This window comes from Alexandromys fortis, unplaced genomic scaffold (assembly GCF_014885135.2).
Source record: "Alexandromys fortis isolate MF-2015 unplaced genomic scaffold, M_Fortis_MF-2015_v1.1 scaffold_61, whole genome shotgun sequence".
Lineage (NCBI taxonomy): Eukaryota > Metazoa > Chordata > Mammalia > Rodentia > Cricetidae > Alexandromys > Alexandromys fortis.
In genome coordinates this window covers 8,301,392-8,328,194 of record NW_026067962.1, presented here as the reverse complement: position 1 = coordinate 8,328,194, position 26,803 = coordinate 8,301,392, and the positions used below count along the sequence as shown (strand labels likewise).

Below are 26,803 nucleotides of genomic sequence, written 5' to 3'. Positions count from 1 at the left end.
AAGCTTCTGTAAAGCAAAGGACACTGTTGCTAAGACAGAAAGGCAACCCACTGACTGGGAGAAGATCTTCACCAACCCCGCAACTGACAAAGGTCTGATCTCCAAAATATATAAAGAACTCAAGAAACTAGACCGTAAAAGGCTAATCAACCCAATTATAAAAGGGGCCTGTTGTTGCTGTTGTTAGTGTTGTTTGCTTTCTCTTGTAAATGGCTATGATTTCATCCTGTTCGGCAATCTAATACTCCAGGGAATACACGTATCACATTCTCTTCAGTCACTTATTGATTAATGAACAATGCTTTAGTTAATTACATCTCTTGGCATGTATCAACTTTGCTTCAATAAACAAAGGAATGCAGACATCTCTCAGAAAACATATTTCATTTTCTCTGGACACATTCCCAGTGTTAAGACGGCTGGGCCATCTGGTAGTTCTTTCTTTATTTTTCCAGTTATGAGAAACTTTTATACTTTAAGTATAAGGTTAAGTATGAGAATCTTTCATACTTAATGGCAAGATTTAACTTATAGCCTGAGACATTATCTCATTGAATGTTTGATTTGTATTTAGTAATGTTAAACATTTTTCATGAATTTTTGGCCATTTGCGTATGATCGTTGAGAAATGATAATGTAGCTCTTAGGTGCTCATTTTAAAGCAAAAGAGCTTGTATGTATAATAAACGTGGTTCCCACAATATTAGTGACATTTAAATTGTAAGTGTGACGTAAACCACATGTATCTTCACTGTTAAAGTCATTCATGAAGAGTTGGTTTGTAACACAAGTGACACATTCAAAACTGATACTTTAGATGCTAAAAGGGGCTAGATGATGGAAGTTCAGAAGGAATGAGCCGTTCACGTGGACAGAATCATACAGACCTGTTATGTGAAGGCTTCCACAGCTAAGCTCTACTTTCCTACGTTTCTAATGCAAAGGTTAACTTTTCACACCAGAAACATATTAGTAAATACTTTTGCACATATGATGCCTAATATATTTGTGTGTGTCTTCTGTAGTTATTTTGTAATTATTGGTGGAATAAAAAAAACCCTAATGCTCTTTCTTACTTTCTGGGTTTTTGTTTTGTTTTGATTTTGAAACAGGGTTTCTCTCTACAACCTTGGTTCTCCTAGAACTTGCTTTACAGACTAGGCTGGCCTCAAACTCACAAAGATTCACCTGTATCTGCCTCTCAAGTGCTGGGATTAAAAGCATGCATCACCACAATCCAGCTACTTTCTGGTTTTTAATTTGAAGGAATAAAAAAGAAACCCAACTGTTAAAAGACTTTAAAAAGGTAAGTCTTCATATTGTTAAAGACGCTAAGATGAGATGTGGAATATTTAAAATATTTTTTATTTATTTTACTTTATGTGAATGAATATATGATGGGCCTGGTGTCTGAAGACTTCAGAAGAGGGTTTTGGATCCCCTGGAACTGGAGTTGCATACGGTTGTGAATCATCATGTTGGTGCACAGTCCTCTGTGAGGGCAAAAACTGTTCTCAACCACTGATCATCTCTTCAGTCCCAAGGACATAGTATATTTTCAAGTAATTCCTTTTCTAGGCTCTTAATATGTTCTCAAGGACAATAGGAGCGAATACATGAGTTGTTAGAGACAGTCAGACACATCTAACTCAAAGAAAGGCCTATTCAAGTGTAGCCTCACCAGGGATATTATGTGGCTATTACCAACTACTGCCTCACGGAATGTGATGTGATTTGAATTTAACCTCTGTGGTACTTTTCCATCACCTGGTATCGGCTGAATCATGGGGAGAAAACAAAGTTGAACAAACTCTGGCTGGGAAAACAGTTAAGACACCCAGGTGTGAACCTTTCCTTCAAACTGTCAAGACTGAAAAACAAAACTGAAAAATTCCACCTAGAGGAGTGTAAGGGAATGACAACTACATACAGTGCTTCCTGCATTATAACCTGCAACAGAGGAAAGGCACTAATGCAAAGAAAGTGTGGACTCTGAAGACCAGCTTTACGGATATTAAATGTATTGATGCAACACAGTCACGTGAATTTAGTGCATATAACTTACAAAAAACATACTTTAGAAGTTATGGTAAATGTTACCTTAAGTAACGCAGTCATAAATTGAATATCTAATAGGTATTTATTTGACATTAGGTTAACTATAAACATATTATAAAAATTTCATTATATGTGCTGAGCCACACTAAAAGTACAGGAAACAAACTACACTCTATTTATCTCTCCTGTGCACAGGTTCTGTATCTAAGGATTCAACCATGGTAGACTAAAAATGTACTTAACAATATACATTTGTAGTAAGCATGGGCAGAATTTTTTCATTATTAGCCGCTAAAAAATACTACAGAACTATTAAGTTTTAACATTATACTAATATTAGGGTGATGGGGGAAGGACATTGGTTAATTATAATAAAGAAACTGCCTCGGCCCTCATAGGACAGAAAATTAGGTAGGCGGAGTAGACAGAAGAGAATTCTGGGAGAAAGAAGCTTAGTTGAAGAGTCGCCATGATGCTCCCACGCCAGACAGATGCAGGTTAAGATCCTCCCTGGTAAGCCAGCTCGTGGGCTACGCAGAATATTAGAAATGGGTTAGAACAATATGTAAGAGCTAGCCAATAAGAAACTGGAACTAGCCGGGCCAAGCAGTGTTTAAAAGAATACAGTTTCCGTGTAATTATTTCGGGCATAAGCTAGCCATGCGGGCGGCCGGGTGCCGGGGACGCAGCCCCGCCGTTCATATTTCAACATTAGGGTACTGCAAGAATCTTAAGATTTAAATTCAAAAGGAGTAAGTGCAGAGTTGATATGTAAATACTGCACCTTGTAGTCTAAGTGACTTAGGCATCCGTGGACTTATGATACACAGGAACCTGTAATCACCTATTCATAGTTACCCAGGGGAACTGGGACCATACTTGTACTATAAAGAAATTTTTAATTAATTGCTAAAACGTCTTCCTCCACCAAAAATGCTTGAAATTCTAACACGTTACTCACATTTTTTAACTTTGCTTTCTTTTTTCTAAACCATACAGAAAATAATATCTGTATTTTAAACAACCCGCTTTTTCTCTACTGCCTGTCTTCTTCCAAATCATGACTCTACTCTGAGAAGAATTGAGTTGCTGGTATTGTGGTGAGCAGAGCAGCTTTCCAAATCATGACTCTAAATCACAGGAACTAAAAGCTAGAGTTCACCTTAACAGGTAGTCTTGTTTCCTTCACAGCTGTGCTTATGGTTCCTTATCAGCAAAACACCTGCCTCATATAACGCTTTATTTTAGCGTTATTATTTTGCTTCTCAAGGGGAACCTTAGATTTCCTAAGTTCTCTGTCACTAGTAATACCAGAGCTAAATCTCTTCTAAGGGCAGATATGCATGCACAACTCCAAAAACACTTGGTACAACTCCTCAGTGAACTAAAGAAGGAGATGGAAGCTCTCTGTTCAGTAGGACAAAGGCATCTCTTGGCATTTACAAGGCAAAGGATGTAGACTGACTGCCACAGGTCCTCTCTCACACTAAACAAATGCCTAGTACCTGCTCTTCCAAAGCTGTCCTAGTACTGTTCAATAGCCATGTACATATCTATCTCAGACAGATGAAACCACCTTTATTGCAGCCTTCTAGCCGAAATTACAGGTAGTTTTAAAATGTAGACACCAAATCTTCTTCACAAAATGCACTGAATTTTATATTTTACTTCTTTGGTTAGTAAAGTAATATCCAAACAGACTTCTTATGGTTCATCTTTCTCAAAAGGGTAACTCATAGAGCTCCATCAACCTTGTCTTGGACAAGTACATTGTGTAAGACCACTGACGTCAACATCATCTCCCTCCTCGACATTACCTTGCGATCATTTCTGTAATACTGCCAGAACTCTCCTAACTTAAGACTCAACTACTAGTCTTTATATTCCTCAACTATTAAATTAAATCCTTTATAAGTTCACCTCCAGTAACAGAGGTTGGGATAGTTCATCCAAATATTTTAGTGTATAACCCTGCCCTGCATACTCTGGCTTGCTAAGTTGCAACAGATTTCAGGAACTGTTATCCAATTCATTCCTACTTACTCTGAGAGCCTTTAAGTTGGCTTCAAACTACCTATAACTACCTACTTGTCTTCTAAACTTGATTCGACTATATCCTACTATCAATTGAATGTATCACCTGTGATTCTGATCTGACCATCTGCCTCCCAATTCCACTCTCTTACACACATTTTAAGAACACATTATCCTCAAGCCAAGCAGTCATGGTGCATGCATTTAATCCCAGCACTTGGGAGGGAGAGGCAGGCAGATTTCTGTGAGTTTGAGGCTAGCCTGGTCTATAAGAGCTAGTTCCAGCACAGGCTCCAAAGCTATAGAAAATCCATGTATCAAAAACCAAAAACAAAACAAAACAAAAAAACCCCAAATATTATCCTCTATATTTCTATCTGAATTTGATGAAATATATAGTGCTGTGGAATAACCCTCTTGCACACTATAAAGATTTGTCACTCAAACTGGTTTAATAAAACATTGATTGGTCAGTAGTCAGACAGGAAGAAATAGAGGTGGGGTGACCAAACTGAGGATGATGGGAAGGAGAAGGGCAGAGTTGGAGTTGCAAGCCAGACGTGGAGAGATCAAGATGCTGTACTGAGAAAATGTACTGCCAAGTGGCAGAGCATAAATAAGGAACATAGGTAAATTTAAAATATAAGAGCTAGGTAATAATGAGCCTGAGCTATTGGTTGAGCATTTCTAAGTTATATTAAGCCTCTGTGTGGTAATTTGGGAAGTGGCTGCTGAGTACTTGGGACTGAGAGGCTCTGAGACAGGAAACTTCCACATACAATATAGTCCATGGAAAGCTGCTACTGTAATTCTACCATGTTTGTGTGTATGTAGCTTTCCTTAAAAAATCTAAAATGTTCATGCTTGCAAATATACTGATTTATTTATTAGCAGCACCTGCTCTATTATATAACTATTTAAATGTCACTAATATTCTGATAGAAGTATCCAATCTTTTAACCCTGTGATATGACATCATCTTCTTCAAAGTTCAGGTAAGGGATCTGTGAAATTGAATGATGAAAAATATCAGAAAATTCTCAAAGTATTTTAATTAAGATTTACAACTTGGTGTTGCACTACATTCAGAGCGATCTCTAACTGCATGTTTAGGCCTAGGTTGGACAAGCCAAAGGGAGAAGAAAATAGAGAGGCCTCAGACCATCTGTAGCTATTTAACATCCTAGCTCAAACACCTGAGCTCAAATGCTTTGTAAACACTGACGGATTGCAAAAAAGCATGTACCACCTATCATGAATTATCTGGGTACATATGAATCTAATAGCCCAGCACACTGAAAATATAATTTATATTCAGTTTGTATGCCTTAGTTACTTTTCTGCTCTTGTGAAGAAACACCAAGATCGTGGCAATTCTTATAAAGGCAAACATTATCCTTGTCTTGTCCATTATCATCATGGCTGAAAGCAAGGCACCATGCAGGCAGACAAAGAGCAGGAGAGGTAGCTGAGAGTTCTAGTTCCAGACTGGCAGGCAGCAGGAAGAAAATGCCACAGTAGGCCTAGTTTGAGCATCTGAGACCTCAAAGTCCACCCCAACAGTGAAACACTTTCTCCAACAAGGCCACAGTGACTCCCCAAGGCCATACCTTCTAATAGAGTTACTTCCTATATGCAAATCATTCAAACACATGAGTCTGTGGGGGCCATTCCTATTTGAATGACTATAAGAGGAAGGGTTTATTTGGCTTACATATCCAGAATTATAGTCCCCTGAGGGAAGCCAAGTCAGGAACTCAAATAGGGCAGGAATCTGGAGACAGGAAATGATACAGAGGCCATGGAGCAGAGTTAGTCACTGGCTTGCTTCCCATGCTTGCTCAGCCTGCTTTCTTATAGAACCTAGGACCACCAGCCCAGCGATGGCTCCATACACAATAGGCTGAGTTCTTTGCCTTTAATTTACTAATGAAGAACATGCCCTACAGGCTTATCTACAGTCTGCAGCAGGCACTAGGCTGGACTGTCTTAGGCGAGTATTTCTTGTTCTGCACAGTCATTTCTTTAACACCACTCACAATGCTTTCACCAGATGGCACATTCTGCCATTTTCCAAGTTTGACACTGAAAAACACAGGCAAATTTAATCTCTCCAGCAAAGACTTCATTTCCTAAGGGGTTTATTGGGCACTCAATCTCAGCCACAGCTCTGTCTGGAATTGACATGTGCACCTATAAATAGTAAGAATGATAATCCATGTAGTTCTACAGGAAGGGCAAATGAAGGTCAATAAGGCAATGACATTTCCATAGTGCCAGTGTTACAGTGGTTTCCAATATTGTTTCCTCATTTCCAATGACAAGAGGCTATATAACATTTAGCACAAAGTGCAACCCTCACAATGAATTTGTAGAGATAGATATTTCATGTTATATAGTATCTGAAAATCTATAAGGTAAAACAAGAAGAAACCAATGAGGAGACATTAAATATGATCAAAGGAACTCCTGAGCAAAAGAGGAAAGAAAACACGAAATTTTTACAAGTAATTAACCTTGCTAGAGACAAGTTAAGCAGGAAGCAACTAGAATACCAAGGACATCCTTAAAGTTTTTTCAAAGTTATCAAAGAGGACAAAACAGTAAAAATATGCACATGATATCCACCTAATACAGTCAAGTGGGTCTGGGGAACCTTGAGAATCTTCCACTCTATCTGTATGACACAGATGAATGTTCTACTTACATTATTTCCCTGGGCAGATGAAAAGGAAAGCAGGAACTCATTTCAAAGTAATTATCACCAATTGCTCAAACTGATAGACATCCTCACTCTGGTCTTCAAGGCTCTGCTATGAACCCCATTCCTCCTGCACCTCATCTACTGACACTCTTACTCCATCTCCTCTTCTCCTCCAGATGCTCCAGAAGCCAGGGATGCTCAGTTGCTGAAATCCATCTGCTTTGGTCCCTCAGTGCCATCAGCTTTTCCTCAACTGTCTCGCCCACACCGAGGATTCTAACCCTGACAATTCTACACTTTCTATCCATCCCATGCACTGACTCCACTGCACACGTAGTCTACCTCCTGTCCTAGCAATAGGGGCATACTTCTTTTAGTGGAAGTGGTTTTGGTTAGTTTTCTTCTGGTCAAGGGGCATTCCACTTTTGTCACACCATGGACATTCAGTAACTTTCTGTAAGGACGGCTGAGAGGTCAACAGAGGCCCTAGTTATAAAAGCATTTCAGTAACATCTACCTGAAAGAATACTAGTATTGCTGAGGCCGGCATCTGACCTCATGTGACCCTCCTCACCCCACTTCCTAACGTCCAATAATGGGTGTGCATATAGATGAGGTGCATATAGACCTCATCTATATGCATACCCCATTATTATCCTGGAGGGCCACTGCCCTACACTCTTAGGTAGAGGCTAAGGCTAGATAAACAGACAGCTTCTCCTACTCATATGTGCTTGAGTTGTCAATTTTAAATAAAAATTAGCATATTAAAATGTAAGGAAGAACAGTATTGTAATAACATCGGCTACTGCTGAAAAGGGGCTTTTATCTGGTATCGACATGATAGTGTCTCAGTGAGTACCTACAGCATTTCAGTGAAAGCAAAGAAACACAGTTTTCACCTTTGCCTTGAATGCAGTGCATATTAAAAACAACTTCTGTTCAACTGAGTTTAAAGATTCCAATAATTGCAGCTCCCAACTGTCTCAATGACTGTTTCTTATAATTGCAGTAACAGAAATTCCCAGATTAATATGCACTGCATAGACTACTGGAGAAAACTATTTGCTGGCAAAATAAGCATTAAAACTCCATTTTATATGAAGGTTTTTTTTAATATCAGCTATTTTCATCAAAATTTATCAGCTTTTATTTGCATAAAAGTAAGTAGACTATAGGCCAGGTGGTGGTGGTGCCGCCTTTAATCCCAGCACTTTGGAGGCAGAGGCAGGCAGATCTCTGTGAGTTTGAGACCAGCATGGTCTACAAGACCTAGTCCCAGGACTGCTAGAAACTAAAGAACCCCTGTCTCAAAAAAATAAAAAATTGAAATTAATAAAGCAAGTTTTCTTATTTAAAATATTATTTGAAGCCTTGTTCATCTCTGGCAAGTCTCTGACTTCTCCAAGTATAATTATGAACACATAAAAATGATGCCTCTAAATGATAAAACTCATCAGAAAACTGAGGAATGCTTACATGTGCAGAAGGACGCAAATGTAGTCATAACTCCCACACTGCCCTTTCCATCAAGGATCTTCAAGTACCATTAAGTCCTTTTGAAAACAGGAGCTCAGAGCAAGGGTAGACAGGGAACACATCATGCTGCTCACCACGCCAGCCGCCTCCACGAGGGCGCTGCCTACTCACAGGCACACCCGCCGTGGCAGAGCACAAAGCTCAAGAGTAATGAAAACGCACCCGGTGCTCTGCTGCAGTGTCCTCCGGAGCCCGTGCCCATGGCAACGCACCAGCATCCGCTTCTTTAAGGCCCCTTCCAGACACGCAATGCTTTTCTTCTTTTGATGTCTTTGGCATTTTACTCAACCTCTGGAAAACAACACCCACTAAAGAAGGGCGTGGTCACTAGAAGGGCTCTGCAGACTCAAGGAGACCAGGCAGGGGTGGGATGTCAACAGGTCATTGATTATGTCAGCAGATGTTAGAGCTGCTGACCTGTGTGAAGCTGGCCATTGTCAGCTATCTCATCGTGTTTGCATTCGGCTGCCAGCAGCAAACAGCTGCAGGGGAGAAACAGGCTAGCAGATGCCATCTTACTGAAGTTGACTGCAATGTCTCGTGTTCTATCAAAAGTATCACCTGCGATACTAATAATGACAATGAGGTCAATTTGATCTACAAAACGAGTACTAGGCTTGCCAGGGCTACATGGGGAAACCCTATCTCAAAACACCAAAAAATTAAACCATATAGACCAACTACAAGTTTTGTATGAACATTAATTTGAGAATTACTTTCCTGTCCTTTTTCTTGGCTACTGAGGAGTGATATTTAACTGGCAACTTTATGTAAGGAAACGTCTCTCCATACTTTCAGCTCTCTCTTAGCGAGTCAGGAGCCATGCTCCTTAGTCCTTGTCAGCTGGGTTTGCCCTTTCTCTATGAAGAGAGAAAGAAACAGATGTCAGGACCTTGTTACCAAGTAACCTGCAGCTGTCAGTGCCAGGGATTTCTCAGCTGACTTCATACCCATGAGGTCACATGACTGAAACTGATAATGTTAAAATCAAATGAAAACATTAAAGTTCAACATGAAGGAGAGTAAAATTCTTACTTTTTAAAATAATTTACTCCTTTGGCAAAAAAAATGTACTGAAACTTAGCTGCAGAAATTACAGAACAGACTAATTAAGGGGAAGAATTCTGGCAACTGAAAGGTTTCTACAGAAGCTCAGAGGTGCTTATGAGATGGATGTTAATAACTGTGTCTGAATTCCTAACCCCAAATACTCAGACGAAAGAAATGGAATGAACTCAGTTTCGTCTTTTAAATCATACTATTAAACTTAGATATATTTTTATGATATCCAAAACCTTCATAAAACTCTACAATAATCCTAAGAGTATTAAAGGTGTAAGTCATCATTATATTTAGTTAACTTTGTGAGTTTGTCAAAGGCCAAGTTTCTGTGTAACCTGAGAGCCATTATTCCCTCACTTCAGGAAGATATGAATTCAAGAGAAGGGGTAGCCGCCAAACTCCAGTGAAGAGACCTTTAGGCCTTCCTAAAATGTTGTACTTGGTCGTCCAGTGTTTGAGCTGATGCCTGCTGTGCTCTCTGTGGCAGTGCAGATCTGACCAGACAAACAAGCAACAGCTGCCTGGACTCAGCATGCCTTAAGTCCATCATTTGTCAAAAAACAAATGAAACCCATGCCTTCTTTTGAGTTGTGAAATGGGGGTCTGATGTGGGAGTGTCATATCAATCTGTTGATTTCATTGGTTAATTAATAAAGAAACTGCTTGGCCTGATAGGTTATAACATAGGTGGGTGGAGTAAACATAACAGAATGCTGGGAGGAAGAGGAAGTGAGGAAGACACCATGCCGCTCCTCTCCAGGGCAGACATGATGAAGCAAGTCCCCAGGTCAGACATGCTGTATCTTTCCTGGTAAAGACTGGTGCTACACAGATTACTAAATATGGGTTAGGCAAGATGTGAGAATTAGCCATTAAGAGGCTAGAAATAACGGGCCAAGCAGTGTTTAAAAGAATACAGTTTCCATGCAATTATTTCGGGGCATAAGCTAGCCAGGCGGCCGGGAGCCGGGTGGCAGGAATGCAGCCCGCAGCTCCCACTACAGGGGTCATCTTATGGAAAAGCCTTCCTGCTCCTGTTGTTGTTCCCCACTGCTATTTAGAACTGATCTTCAGTTGTATTTACCCAATAATCAGGAAGCAAGTAGGGAAAGTATTAATAACTCAAGAGACAATGTAAATGAAGACAGGGTCATCTTGGAATATTCACTTTAAACTGGAATTCTCAAATACATTTTTGGCTTTACGATTCCAGAGGGATTATTTCTCTGACAAGGGCAGGGCCACTGAAATCTCTGCAGATACATTTCAGAAATGGTTTGCACACTGGACAGTTGCAAAGCGGTTACTAACTTTGTTTGAAATGGATACAATAGTAACATGGGTAGAACAAATGACAGCCATCAATCAAACTATTGGCAACTGTAAAATGTTAGGCAAAAGTATCACACACACACACACACACACACACACACACACACACACACACGACACACGAAGCTGGAGAAAAGCTATTTAGGAGAATGAAGGGACCAATGAAGAATGGACAAGGGCAGGGAAGGGAAAGGGACGAATAAAGCAAGGTACAACAATACGTAGAAAAATGTCACACAAAAAACATTACTTTGTATTCTAAGTAAAAAGTAAAACATAAAAGTAAATTAATCTCACAATTATTCTAAGAACAAGACTTTAGAAAAAAGAATAAATATATGCTATGTGATGCTATTTTCACAGAGGTTTAAGAAATGCTAACCAACAGAACAGGCAGTGTGCCAGTGGCTGATTGGGGTGCTGCAGAAAAGCCAGGGAGGAACCACAGGGAGAAAACAGAGAATAGGAGGGTGTCAGATGCCTTGTTGGGGTAAAGGGTACAAAGGATTATATACATGTCAATAAATAAATACTTTATACACACTAGTCTGTGCATCAAACATATCCCATTAAGTCAGTTTTTAAAAAGAAAGGAAAGAAAAAAACATGGTTATAAGAAGTGAAGATGTTTGGCTGTTATTTTCTCAAAAGTAAAGTGAGTTTCACTCTTTAAAGAAAAAGCCTAGTAAGTTTTATGGCCAGGGATAAAAAAAAATCTTTCAAATAAAAATTAAAATTTTAGAAAACATGCTTTTGTTATTATGAGCCTGAGAGTGTCCCCATTACTTTCCTAATGAGATTACATGTGACATTAATGAATGTGCTCCCTGGATATTATATAATGAACTGTGTCACTATTAGAAAGATCTGTATATGCTAATGACCTGATATTCTCCAAATGACTCAATCATGCTGCAGAATCATGCATGAACAAAAGACACATTTTAATTGCATATCAACCAATGGGCTTAATATAAACTTTCAAGGAAAGCTCATTAATAGGGTTTTAGATTCCACAACAAAACTAGTTTTTTAGAAAATGTAGCAAAATCTTCTGTGGTAGGCAGGACAGAAAGATGGTGGCACACACATGCCCCATCTTAATCCCGGGATACTATGAACATTAGATATCGCTCTCATACATATGTTCAGTCAGATGGCAGAGCTGACCTTCTTCCAGGGCGATTATCTAAGTGGATTCAGTCTCATCACAACAAATCCCCAGCAGCTAAGGAAAATGTAAATCTGAGAAATCTAATACCCACTGAGGATCTGGCAGGCCAAACATGTGATATGAAGACACACAGAGCATTCGGGAACCCCAGGCCATAGAGACAGGCCTGCTGCCAACACCTGAGCAATCCTGATAGGAGATCAGCCCCAAAAGTCCCCAGATGAGAGCTAGGCCTCACATTTTAAAAAAGGCTTGAGAAACTCCAGTCAAGATTCAACTTCTAATGGACACTACAGTGAGGTAATAAAGGAGTTACTTTAAGCTCCTAGACGACAGACGTTTATTACGAGCTACACTCTTGTCAATCAAAGCAGGCATCAAGTGGGATGAATCACACTGCTGAGTTTTAGCTCCAAGGAAGTCCACAGGAGTGGAAGGTGCAAAGTGAAGAGAGAAAAGAAAAGAAAAAGGAAACAAGCAAAGAAAATATGCTAAAATACTCATCAGATAAACCACATAAATTCTACCATGGGGAATGCTTTACAGTTATGCCAGCAGACGGGTAGAAATGACTGGTAATTAGGAAACAATCATAAGTCAAATGAACAGAAAAAGTCAAGACACGACAACAAACGCTGTGGCACAGAAAGACCACAGCCTGCTGCCTCGAAGGCGTTCCCTTTCATAACGTGTACAGAACTGCAGCATATACTCGCCATTGCACCGCCATACGTGTGTCTGGCTATTGTACACAACTCTCTTGGGCTTTATCCAGCTCATGTTTGCCATCTGAACCTGGCACCCATGCTAATGAGTTACTTTTCTTCAAGTTTGGCCTACTCCCAAATCTAGGCTTTTTTTTTTTTTTTTGGTAGCATTTCTTGCTAACCAAGAGCTTCCTCTGTACCTACACAAATATCAGCATGCATTTATGCTTAAACATCCTATTCTAATAATAACTCCATGCTATTCAACCGTTCCTAAGTTTTTAGAATGTGCTCGTTCACGTACAGATCTCAGACAGTTCTGTTTAGATTAAGTTAGTTAGAATCTGTGTGTGCTGCAGTTATGTTAACAGATGGAGTATTTCAGCAGCAGACTAAGTAGTGTGATAAGACAGGATGTTAACCCAAACCAGTGGACACATTCTACAGGCCACATTGACCAGGGAATCTACAGAACTGGGTTACAGTTACAAATAATTTTCAAATTCCTTTTTTAAAATTTTTAAAATTTCTTCATTTAAAATAAGTGAGGTAGATACTAAAAGGGCCAAGCAAACACTTTTGGGTTATGAAGCACTGTAAACTGTTTATCTCTGTAATTGTCCAAAACAAGAAGAAAGAGAACCAAGAAAAACCTTAAACAGACCATGTCAGTTTGAAGTTGCCCATGTTTGTCGCTATAAGTTGTTAAAGAGCTAGAGGCATGAAAGTGTCCCGAGAAGTTTCCCAGCCTTGTGTTAGCCACACATGAACACAACACATGGTTCACGAGTGGCCATGAAAGAATGTGTGGAGATGGATTTTGAAATGACAGACAAGGACAAAACAGAAGATAGTTCCTGTAGTGCTATCAAGTCACACGAATGCTCAGTTTTACTAAGCACTCTTTTACACATAAACATTATATATAACTGAACTCCATGTGTAACTACAGTCTAATAAATCTGTCTCAAAAATGTTGGCTTTTCAAGAAGCTATAAAAATATTGAGCATTTTTGTAGGCTTTGTTATCAGGAAAATGTCATGCAAAGCTCCTTCAAAACTTTAAAAGGAAATATCAGAGACTGAACATAAAAATGCAATAAAATATGATATTAAAATGTCATCAAGTAAATCGTTCAAATAACATTACCTGGGACCAGTTCCATAATGATGTAGACAGGCTGTCTTTGTGTGCACACGCCTATAAGTTTGACAATATTGGGGTGATCATATTGCTTGAGAATTCTAGATGTGAAAAAAAGTATATAAGTTTATCAGTTAAATAAAACAAAGTTTATTTATGATCATTACCATAATGTGTGCAATTAGAATAAATTTTAATCATAACTCAATTTTTAAAATATCAGTATGACTTGAAAATACTGGTAAGCTAAATGCCTATCAACGGGTATTGATAAATATGGGCAGCATAGCACAAGTGCAAATGAGCTGATCATCCTTAAACACTTCTTTAAAAATTAGTACCCACTCTGATGCTTAATAATCAGGCTAATTAGGAACGACACATGGAATTTGCTTCAAAACATCTAGTCATCCTCAAATCATCCCACGCTGGCAAATGTTACAGACATCACTTCACTACATGAGCGGTTTCAGACGGCAAAAACAAGAGTTCTTAAAAAATGTCCTAATAGAAGTGTTCAATTAAGAGTTTCAATGGAGGCTGAGGCTCATTTGGTGTGGTCATTTGGATAAGCACAGTATTTCAGTAGAGGTTGCACAGTAGGAAACATCCTGTACCAGGACTTCAAGCATGGGTTAAAAACAGAACAGAACCCTTTTTATCCTGATATTATAATTCACTCCTCTGGGAAAACTGACACATTCTTTCATATGAAAATAAAAAAAAATAACTAGAAAAAACATGTTTCGTGCATACACAAATAAAGAACAAACTTTAAGTACAACATTTTAGATTTAAAATAATGATCCATAAATGAAAATAAACTAGGAAAAAATCTAGAGATAAAGAAAATACTAGCAATGACTTAGCAAAATTTCTAATAGAAATTAAAAGTCAAGTTTGAAGAATATTTGACTTTAATCCAAAATGTTGCTGGACGGTGGTGGTGCATGCCTTTAATCCCAGCACTCATGAGGCAGAGGCAAGTAGTTCTCTGTGTGTTTGACGCCAGCCTGGTTTACAAAGAGAGTTTCAGGACAGCCAGAGCTACAGAGAAAAAGTCTGTCTTAAAAAAAAAAAAACCAACAACAACAAAAACAAAACAAAATAACAACATCAAAAAATCAAAATGACATTTGTAATGTTGAAAGATGGCAATGAAGAAACTGCACAGAACAGCTATATGATGTAACTGAAGTCAGAACAGCCAGTTATATGATGTAATGTAACTGATGTCGGAGCAGCCAGCTATATACAGCTGATGGCCTTGGAGGAATAGTCAGAAGCTTTAGTGAACAGAATTTATATGTCTAATATGAAACTTCATAATTTCAGTTAAAAATAAATTAAACCTTTAATTCACAAAGTAATCACAATTTTAAAAGAAGCATGTTTTGAAGCACTGTTAAAAACCTGCTGACTGTCCACAGAATTTCCAATAACGCACATGAAAAGACTACAACTTCATTCCTCAGACTGCATTTCAGTACTTAGTATTTATTCCATGGCCACAGACATATTTAGACTATGGCTGGAGATGTGCATGAAGACATCCACGCCATGAGCTTAGTTCCCTCACCCTGCCGTCTCCTGATCTCCTCACCCATCATCCCATCATCCCTTCATTCCTTCATGAGCTTAGCTCCCTTACCCTGCCGTCTCCTGATCTCCTCACCCATCATCCCTTCATTCCTTCATGAGCTTAGCTCCCTCACCCTGCCGTCTCCTGATGTCACCCATCATTCCTTCAACTCCCACTCATACTTTTATTTAATTTACCCTGCTCAAATTATACTTTCATTTTTAAATATGCAATTGGTATAATTGATCTCATAAATAGGCAGATTAGTTTTAGCTCTCTGCAGAACAGGGATAGGTAAGATGGACATTCAATTTGACTTAAGAATATAATATAGAGAAGAAAGTCACCTTAAAAAAGAAAGGTTTTTTTTTTTTAAACAAATGCCAGGCACAAAACAGAAAAAGAAATCTGAGATTCTTGAGAAAGGAATCAAATGTATAATACCCAGAAAGAGTACAAGATACATAAATACAGCTAACGGTATATATGAGCTATGCAAATGTGAATACAGCACTACATATAAACACGTGTGTAGTAAAATAAATAATGCTGCAGTGCTTTTAAGGACGTCGAGAATAATTACGCTACTGATGGTCCATTGCTACCATGCCTGACTAACTGGTCTCCAGGCTAGCTCAAACCAGAAACTGTTCCCTCCCCATGAAAGCACTCACTCCGGAAGGGCATAGAGGTGCTGACTTCTACCTCGGCAAATCAGAGCTCAGGAGATGTTTTAAAACTTCCCTCACAGTGAATTTAATACAACAGATTGATCAACAGTGAATTACAAACACAAATTTTATATTATTTTAAAGAACTCACTTGGCTTCCTGTAGAAACTTTATTTTTAGTTCCTGAGGAAGATCTTCCTTGCATGTTTTAACAGCAACAGCGGTTTTATCCTTCAGTGTGCCCTTATATACTTCACCAAAATTCCCCTGAAAAGGATAGAAGCATTGTTGGACATGTCTGACAACCCGCAAATCTTTGCTAAAAATTCAAGAGAGCATAAAATGAAGTATTTTGAGTTAACTGTTTATTACTGTCTTCAGATCGTAGTGATTATGGGCAACATAATCCTCCACAGTGCCACAGGTTAATCTTCACTGGAGAAAACTTGGGTTCTTTTAATGCTTGGCTTTGGCAAAAGGAGAAGCCCACATTAACACCGCCGTAAGTACAGAGGGTTTCTCCCACCGACTTTACCCCTTAAGCACTCTACTTTATTAAATTATGATCACTGTGATTAAAGATACAGCAAAGATTCTGAGAGGGAACTGCTGGCATTGACCCACCAGTCAGGTCTGCTGCAGAAACAGGTAGTTGGCCAGGGCGGAAAGGAGGCTCACTCAGCGTCAGCGTCACCAGTGGGGACTCATCACATGTACCAGCACTGATCATCTTCCTCTACAGCTGGCGTCTACTTTGATACATATGTCTTATAGTCGATGCATTTAGGAAGAGAAGAAATCCACACTACAGGAAAGATCAATACGACTAACACCTTCTCAAAGAGCTCGTTTTTCAGTATCCCTTAAGTTCTTACACTTTTTTTTTAAATATTTATTTATTATGTATACAATATTCTGTCTGTGTGTATGTCTGCAGGCCAGAAGAGGGCACCAGACCTCATTCCAGATGGTTGTGAGCCACCATGTGGTTGCTGGGAATTGAACTCAGGACCTTTGGAAGAGCAGGCAAAGCTCTTAACCACTGAGCCATCTCTCCAGCCCCAAATTTCATTATAGATGGCTGCGAGCCACCATGTGGTTGCTGGGAATTGAACTCAGGACCTCTGGAAGAGCAGTCAGTGCTCTTAACCTCTGAGCCATCTCTCCAGCTCCTTAAGTTCTTACTATAGGCTTTAAGTCGGAACTCTGTCCTCTGTTCTTAGAATCCCCAGCTTGGAGACTTTGTCACTGGGCTGTCGCCCACTGAGAATACTCCCTTTGTTCACTGGCCCTTTGAACTCAAGTGTCACCGCCACTCCACCTGCTCTGACATGGCTAAAGCCCCGAGTCCCGCCACCACATCAACTGCAAACTCAGGACAAAAACCTCTGTGGCCCTTACTACGGCTAGGCCGCTTTTTAGATTATTTGCAATCCCAGCCTTTCGGGTAACCGGTGTGCATTCTACTCTCTTTTCTACACTCCCCTCATTCTTAGCTGCTGCTGTTGCTTCGGAAACAAAAGCAGAACAAAACAAACCCCAAAGTAAATCCAATGAAATCACTGGACTCTCAGTCACGTATCTGCTCGCTATCTTCCTCTCTGAGTCACAGATGCGACACGGAGTTTATGTGTGGACATCATGTGCTAATGTTGCACTGCGAGCATTTCACGTTGTCCTTACATGGCACAGATCCGAACGCCTTCAATGAGTTCTTTCCCAGCTACAGACGAACATGCCGTTCTTTCTCTTACAGAATAGCTGTCGATGTGGCTGCCACTGCTTTAGCAGCAGAGACGGAGTTACAGCCTCACTAATCTCAGGCCTCTCTTAAATCATTCTGACTGGGCTGCAACAAAACTGCCTAGCCATCACCACTAGCATTTGCAAACCCATGGTTAATTCTTAGTCAGAAGCTCCCCTGACTCCCCTCCAGCACCTGGCACCAGGCAGCAGTCTCCCCTCCCTGTCTTAGCTTCTCCTAGTTTCTAATTAATAACAGCTCTGGTTTTCTGTCTTCCTGATTGTTTGCCTTTTCCTTCCTTCCTCCCTCCCTCCCTCCCTCCCTCCCTCCCTCCCTCCCTCCCTCCTTTCTTTCTTTCTTTCTTTTTTACAACTTCCTTTGAGGACTGCTTTTTCTTCCCCTAGCCTCTTGGTGCTGGAATGACCAGGGCTCAGTTCTTACCCTCTTCTCTATCTAGGCTCACGCCCAACTACTCTGTTTATATCTGGAATAGTCATCTTGTTTAACCTCAGCACTTGTTACTCAGCTGGCTTTCCTCGCTGTCTTGCAGAAATCTAATAAAGTTGATGTGTCACATACTTTTAACTTTGTTTCCAGAAACCTGCTCCACTTAGAGCTGGCCTTGGTCTCTCTCTCTCAATCCCTACAACATCCATTAAGATACACAACTGGTCCAACTTCAAAATGCATCTAAATTTATTTCCTCCGAGCTGCAACCCCGCCCTAGCACTGGTTTTCACTCACCTAACTGCATTCTCACCTAACACCCAGAGCCACCTTCCCAAAGTAAATTACCCTGCTCTCCAGGAAGTCACCTGCCAGCTCCACACACCCACCCACGCTGAAAGTCAAAGGTGTTAGGAAACCCAGGCAGGCCCTGTATCCAGTGCATCCTCCTCACCTTGCTGACTTCCTCCTATAATTCCCTTTACTTGTTTGATCACAACCAAACTGAGTCTTTTCCTCGGCAGGTGAGTTCTGCACTGGCTAATCACTTTGTGTAACCCTCACTGGCAGCTGTCCACACAGCTTGGTGGTGGTTGTGGCAAGTTCTAATTCAAAGGTAATCAGTAATAAGATATGCCTGGACTATTCCCTTTAAGAATGGCAACTCTGACTAACACGCAACCCCAAGCCACTCCACTTTTTTCAGGACTCAGTGCCCTCTGACATAAAAGGTGTCTGTCTCGGTGTTTCACAGTTGCCCGTCTTTCCCTGCTGGTCAGAGCAGAAGCACTATAGAGACAAGGGATTTTCTCTGCTTATTGTACTTACACCATGCACCCAGGAGAGTGCGATACATCACGGGCATACGGTAAGTGTTGGGAAGACTTAAATGCCAACTCCAGTTTAAGGCTATGGTTCTGAATGAAGAAGCTAATTTCTGCCATTACTTAACAATTACTACTGAAAAGTCTGGCTCTCTTTCTACTCATGCATTCTCAGTGTACAAAATATATTTTAAAAAGGTAGTAAAATATTAATGACAAATTATGTTCCAGTATTTTAAAACACTAAAGTTAAGCCAAATAATATCTCTTTAAAAGAATTTTTCTTAAAATATTTAATCTTGTTGAGACTTTCATGCCTAGTCATTAAAAAGTAAATATTCTATGATATAGCCTTAGTAAAAAAAAAAAGCCAGCCTGGTTACATAGAAAATTCCAGAACAGCCAGGGCCATACACGTCTCAAAACAAACAAATAAAAAATTAGAAGATTTTCCTGAATTAAAAATATTTTTGCTTAGTACTAAAAAAAAAAATCTGTCCTTGTAAAGATAGTCTACTTCAGTGTTTTAGTTTTGAAATTTATCATTTAACTGTTTTTTCAAGGAAATTAGTCTCTTTGTAGTAACTTTGGACCAAACTGCTGCTATTGAATTACCCCAGCAATATTGTTACTACATTTAGGACTATTTACTTCTGAATTAGAAGAGCACCTCAGAGTAAGCAGAGCTGCTTCTTTTAGCTTAGGTTCTTGAAAAATAACTTACTAAAATGTATTAGCAAATAAAACCTGTTTTCCAGGTTTCCAGGTTTCCTGATGCTGCCATTTGGAAAAGGCACTTACACAGCAAGTGCTAAGAGTCCTACCAAGGGGAGGACTTCAGCAAGGAACTGCACGCTGATTGAAAACTGGAGGAAATGGTGAAGTTCACTTTTGAATAAAAATGGATCATTTAATATTTACTTAAAATGTCAGACCTCAGTTGACAATTGAGTCTAGCACTGATCACACACAAATTATATAAAAACTTACTAATAACAATATCTAAATTTTGCTTTATTTTTCACAGCGCATGAGGAAGCTAAACTCAACTCAAATTTCACATAGAAATGTGTACAATTAAGTCACTGACAAACAATTATTTATTCACTAGAACCTGAATAATAATGACTGACAGACCTGTCAAGAGTCTAACTGGACTGCCTTTATCGTTGGAAATAATGCGTTTCAATATGGACTGTGGCTTGGAGGAAACTTCAAACAAAATAGCAGGAAAAGGAACTTTCACTGTCTAAGACTCATCCTTACCCACCACTAACATAGCCAGTTACAAAATAGGTATTTGAAAAAAGACACATCTTGCCCACAATATTTAGATAAACTTTTACTTCTCCCAAATAAACATATTTCTTCTCCTGTCCCCATCTCTCCTGTGGGGAGTGTACATGTTCCACAGCACACATGTAGAGGTCATGTAGGCTCCTGGTACTGAACTCAGGTGGCCAGGCTTGAGGGAAGCACCTCTAACCCTACACCATGTACCACATTATCTTTATGTTAGGATATTGCAGAGTTATGAACTTTCCTGATAGTCCAAGAAGCAACACTTCACTTTTTCTGAATTACTGAGTACAAGTGAAAGCAGAGTGACAATTGAAGGTTCGATGAAACTTTCACTACCTCACAGCTTCTTTCCTTCAATCAACAGTCTTTGGTTTTGATAAAACCATTATTATGGCTCTGACCTTCCAGGGAAAATATACACTATTATTAAAGATAAGAATCATCGTAAGCCTTTCGAAGATCATCACACCTCTATCTCAGGGAAAGTCAGAAGATTTCTAGGAGATATGATACTATTTTCTTCTAGTTAGTATATATGTACCTTGACATGTGACAGAATATTAAAAAAATGCTTTGAATAGCAATGTGAAGTGCTCATGGTTAATATAAAATGTCTTATTTAGCTCAGCTGATTGCATACCTTGCCCAGTAGTGCTCCCAATGAAACATCTTCATGATTGAGAATCCATTTCTTATCCTACAGCAAAAATAGAGAAAAAGATGAATTGTTAATCCATGCAAGAATACAGTTGCTATAAATTCCTCTGAGGAAGGAAGTGCAGGCAACAGCATACTAAGAAGCTGTAACTGCAACATGGTACAAAATAGACTCAAGGAAGGTTACTGTACTGACAGATATTAAAATCAATACTGTAGCAAATTTCTTTCAGAAAGTGCAGCTTCAAAACGATGCAGCACCAACCCGGAAGTGATTCACAAGGTATGCTCTGTGCCTGCCACACAGCCATGACTGTTGCTGTCTATCTTAAAAAGCCGTGTGACAGTACATCGGAGTTCCATGAGTTTCCATGAAAACCTTCCACTTCTCACTCTCCTTCAAACACATCCTCTTCTATGGACCACATTCCTCACACTCCTAAGAGTTGCTTTTTAATGCATGCAAACATGATGACTTGCAGCTTTTTGTGACACTACCCAGTCTCACGTCTTCCCAGCCTCTCTTGGGGCATAGCAACACAACAAGCATCAAGTACAATGTTACTAGGATGTGTAAGAGGAGAGGTGCCAACACGTCAAGTAAAATGCTATCTCCCTGTCTGAGCTGAGGGACCAAGGAAGGGGAACACCAGTGTGTGAAAACATAGCTACAAAAATCACACAGAACTATAATGCTAGAATGGTACACAGGGCCATATTTAAAGGAAGGAAGGGAAAAATAAGGCAAGGGATAGGCTAGAGTGGAGAGGAAGTAAGGAAGTGGAAAATGGAGGGGGGGTGAAGAAGGGGAGGCACAAGTAGACTTCAATCTTTTATTCTTTATTTTGGTTTTTTACATTGTAGTATAATTTTTTATTAGATAGAAACATAATATGACCTATAGTATGAGTCATAATAGGTAATCAAATATATTGAAGTAAAACTGTAAGTGGTTTTAAAATGCCCTTTGACAGCCATTTGAAGGACTCCATCTTTAGAAACATCATGTGACAAACATTCACCTATCACCCTCTGACAGACAAGTTACCACAGGCATTTGTTTTTAAGGGGCAAGTTACATAAATAATATTTCAATCTAAATGTTAAGCTCAACTGGTGGACATTAAGAGACCATATGGAAGGGGAACTGTGGGGCTATGTGAGGGTCCAACAGGTAGCAACTGGAACTCAGGGAACATGATTGGGGGGCTGGCAAAGCCATGCCTGAGTGAGCCTTGGAGAGGCAAAGTCTCAAGGACTATGTGTCCTGAGGACCTCAAGTTGTTACTGGGCTTAGCTCTGAGTGGTGCCTTCATGGTCAGCACGTCCCTCATTATGGACTGCATGCCTGTGGTTGGAGATTTGCCACTTAGGGTCAGTTTCATGGTCTCTCTCTGCGCCACCTCAGAGCTACTCCTCCAGTACCATGCCTCTGCCTGTTGCCATGACCCCAACACGATGATCAGAGATTAACCCTCTGAAACTGTGAGCAAGCCCCCCATTACTTTCTAAGCTCTCTTGGTCATGCTGCCTCCTCACAGCAATAGGACAGTAACTAAGACACAAGACATCTTCTTTAACAACGAAAACAAACTTGGAAATCATTTCTCAATACACTCAGTAGGTATGCACACTAAGTAACCCAATAACTAAATAATATACATCTAAATAATCCATAGATTTTTTTTAAGGTCATGGAAAATTGGGTAAAAACTTAACTAAAAAACAATAAAATTTATCAGAAATTGTAGAGTACAGCAAAAACAGTATTTAAAGGGAAATTTTAATACATCATAGGCATATCCGAAAACAAAAGAGTGCTCAAGTCAATGACTAAGATATTTACTTTAAAGACGCAGCTGAAAGGAAGCTAGAGGAAACAATACAACATAAATTATAATAATCTTTAAAGGTTCCAAAGCAATAGAGAGCTCAGTGCACAAAGAACTGACTTAATGCCTGGCTGGCTCTGTCTCCAATCAGAGTTAAGACAGGATCTGACACACATACAAAGTTTCCAATAGAAACCAGACTGATTTCATGGCAAGATAACTGTAGTCAACAATAATTTGAAAGTCACTTAAAGAAGGTTTGGGTCCTACCACACACATGCAGTTCTCAAATCATCTACAACTTCAGGCCAAGGGGTCTAATGCCCTCTTCTGGCCTCTGCAGACTACATGTGTAGTACAGAGATTCATATTTAGGCAAATGCCCATACATATGAAATAAGAATAACTCTTTATGAAAGATTATAATAAATTATGTCACCAAAGGAGACAAAAACATAGGAAGTGCACAACATAATGCACAAAGCCGACACAGTTTTATTTAATGGTCATCTGTTTGCTGATGAGCTGTGACCATATTAAAAACCCACAGACCTACATTCAAGCTCTAATGATTATGATATTGAAGTTTCTAGGGATATGGCTTAGATAGTAAATGTGTTTATAGTATTAGGATACCATACTTTTTGTGAGTTCATGAATATTAATGTGTTTTTATTATGGCAAAATAAATCATTATCCATTTTTCTATTTATTAATTCAATCTCAACACCCCAAACTATGTTAGTTTGAAACATACAATTCTTTTTAGTTTAAACTGGTGGTTTTATTTTTTTAAATATATTTTTTGTTTATTTCTTGAGAAATTCTTTTAAAAGCCACTCGAAGTTAACTCGAAAATATACTATGCACTTTACAGTATCTGCAAAGCAAAGGTCTTAAGAATTGCTAGGTTTAAAGGTCGGCCTACACAGAGATAAAGGTGATTAAAGCTTTCATTAAGTTCACCTGGACATGTTTCCAATACACTTGCTTGCTCAATCTAAGAAAATGCCCCTATTATATTGGCAACTGCCTAGAAAGGAACTATTTCCCTGTTCTGTAGATGAGAAAACAGGCTGGTGAAGGTGATGCTTGTCCAGGGTCCAAGCTACTGAGTGACAGATCTGAGAAGTTTATCCCTTGTCCCTTCTCCTAGTACTCCAACGTCACTGTGCTCCAGAGGGCAGTCAGGGAACACAGCACTACAGACTGAACACTGTGCTGAGTCTCAACCATAGTCCTAAAACACCAGCACTAGCTGAACTGGAGGATCAAACAACTGCCTACATGTACGGACTGAATAAATACCATGACTCTTCTCCTATCCTGGGTGCCCATCTACACACATCATAGACAAATGTCATTTACAGAAAATCAATCATGCCAACCTATAGAATTACCCTAGGGGTGAACAATTTTCAGGCCTGAAGTCTCTCTTAGACCCATGACCATTATATCTAATGTAAAATGGCTTTTAAAATGGCTTTTCATTTTATTAAAGAACTGGGAGGTCAAGAAGCAGCCCTGAGAATCAAATTATCCTGAGCCAGAAGAGAGGTCTTGAGTCAGTTCTGGCTGGGAGATATAGCAATTCTGCCTAAAGCACACCTTGTATGATCTTCAGCAACACACCTCAACTGACTCAATACAGCAAGCTTGTTTACAACTTGCATTATACCCAGGCTTTCAGTCTGTAGATGTTCTAGTCACAAACAGAAAAGTCTCTAAAAATATTGCAGATTATTATCATGGGTCATTTTTCTTCAAGACATAGCTGTCATGGCAATATTCCTCAGTATAGACTTTAAGACATATCATTATTTGTGTTAAATTTAAATCTCTATAAATATGTTAGGAAAAAACTGCAGAATCCATACTATCCACTTAATGTAGAGAGAGGATAGTTTAAATAGTAGGTAAAGATAACTATACCTACTTTCACACAGAAAAGAAGCAACAGGAAATTCAAACTCAAAAGTTACATCAATCAAATATTAAGCTATATTTAACAGAGTTAACAGGTATGGTTTAAATTGCTATGCCAGAGAGTGTTTTTCTGGATCTGACTCTCTGCAGCTCCCATCTGTAAAATCTTGTCTACTCTAGAATGTACTGGAATCCTTCACTCTTCTGACTATTCAGACATACTGTCTCTGTCTTGACTTCCAGTGCAAGAACACTCTTGATAAGGAGGGTACCACTCCTACTCTACCAAAATAAAACAGGAAAGAAATGGGAAAGAGAAAAGCCCACTCTCCCATCCTCTTGTTTCACAAACCAGTACCGAATACTGCTACTGTCAACAGAAGATAATAGGACTTAAGAAAAAAATCCATAACACTACAATAAAGTCACACCGTACCTTACCAACTATACAAATGCGAATTATGTGTTCCTGCAGGCCAGAAGATGGCATCAGATTTTACTATAGGTGGTTGTGAGACATCATGTTGTTGTTGGAAATTGAACTCAAGATCTCTGGAAAAGCAGTCAGTGCTCTTAATCATCGAGCCATCTCTCCAGTCCTAGTTATTCCAGTTCTTAGAAGGCTTATTACAGTGAGTGTTTACCAATGAATCTATTACTGGATATACAAAGTATGCATCTCTTGTCTACCACAGAACAGTGCAACATGTGTTTGAAGACAACATGGGGTTTCTAGGGATTGTTAAGTATTTTTTTTTTCAGTTTTCAAATACAGAGAATTCAGAACAGTTTGAAAGGATATGTAGCAAACATTAAGTCTATCTGCACGTGGATATATTAAATATAATATATATTATTAAATTAAAAAAAGTAACAGTATGTTGTGATATTCATAACTGTCTAAAATACACATACCATATTACAATGCTTTGCTTATATGTGAAGTCCAGAAATAGTTTTATTCTAAATGTTCAAATTTCACTTTTTATTTGTAACATCCATTGGTAAATTCCCTGAAATATTCATTATAATCAAGGGGACATACAGACTTTTCTATTATGCAACATTTTATTTGGAAATTGTTAATGGAAAAACTGATTTTCTATGAAAAAATGGCAGGATACAGACATTTTCAACTCAATAAAATCTGTCCTTTTTTCAGTTAACCCTTTAAATGACAAGTCTTTGGTCTCTTAGAGACGATTCAGAGATTAAGGTGTTTTACATGTTTTTATGGGTGACTTTGCTGCAGCCTGTCTTTTGATAAGCCTTATTAATGGTGTCACTAGAGTCACCAAGAGTGGCCCTGCTGTGACAATGGGGATGTTCTATCGGGAACTCACCAAGGCCAGTTGGCCTGGGTCTGAAAAAGTCTGGGATAAAACCGGACTCGCTGAACATAGCTGACAAGGAGGACTACTGAGAACTCAAGAACAATGGCAATGGGTTTCTGATCCTACTGCACGTATTGGCTTTGTGGGAGCCTAGGCAGTTTGGATGCTCACCTTACTAGACCTGGATGGAGGTGGGTGGTCCTTGGACTTCCCACAGGGCAGGGAACCCTGATTGCTCTTTGGGCTGATGAGGGAGGGGGACTTGATTGGGGTAGGGGGAGGGAAATGGGAGGCGGCGGTGGCGATGAGACAGTAATCTTTAATAAACAAACAAACAAACAAATAAATAAAATGAAAAAGAAATAATACTTGATAAGTCTGTCCAAGTTTAGTAAGCATTCAGTAACAAATTGTTCTAAACTGTAGGTCAACCACAAAATCCATTGACAATATTAACAATACACACATAGTAATCCTGAGAAGAAAAGGGAGTCTTTCCATTTGTCCAAACCCTGACACAGAACCACGGCTCATCTCCATCAGTGGACCTGAGCATAACCATGGTCAGTAGTGATGCAGAGCTGGTGCTAAGCAGGGATCACGATTATCACTTCAACAGCATATGTTTCGGTATTGCATGACAATAAAGCAAATCCTGTTTTGAGTGGGTTTAAGACACAAAACAAGAAACAGAATTGCAAATGTGACTTTTCAGGTTAATTCTCTGTAT

General features: G+C 39.3%; 1 protein-coding gene across 4 annotated transcripts in view; it reads right to left on the bottom strand.

Annotated features, from left to right (window-relative positions):
- Positions 1-26,803, bottom strand: part of Fer (FER tyrosine kinase) — a 310,511-nt gene that overhangs the window by 89,717 nt on the left and 193,991 nt on the right. For all 4 annotated transcript variants that reach the window (XM_050153485.1, XM_050153482.1, XM_050153483.1 and 1 more), the window contains 3 exons: positions 20,965-21,021; positions 16,159-16,274; positions 13,761-13,855 (listed from right to left, as the gene is read on the bottom strand). In XM_050153485.1, the coding sequence (XP_050009442.1) occupies positions 13,761-13,855; positions 16,159-16,274; positions 20,965-21,021 (268 nt within the window). The remainder of the gene's footprint in view (positions 1-13,760; positions 13,856-16,158; positions 16,275-20,964; positions 21,022-26,803) is intronic.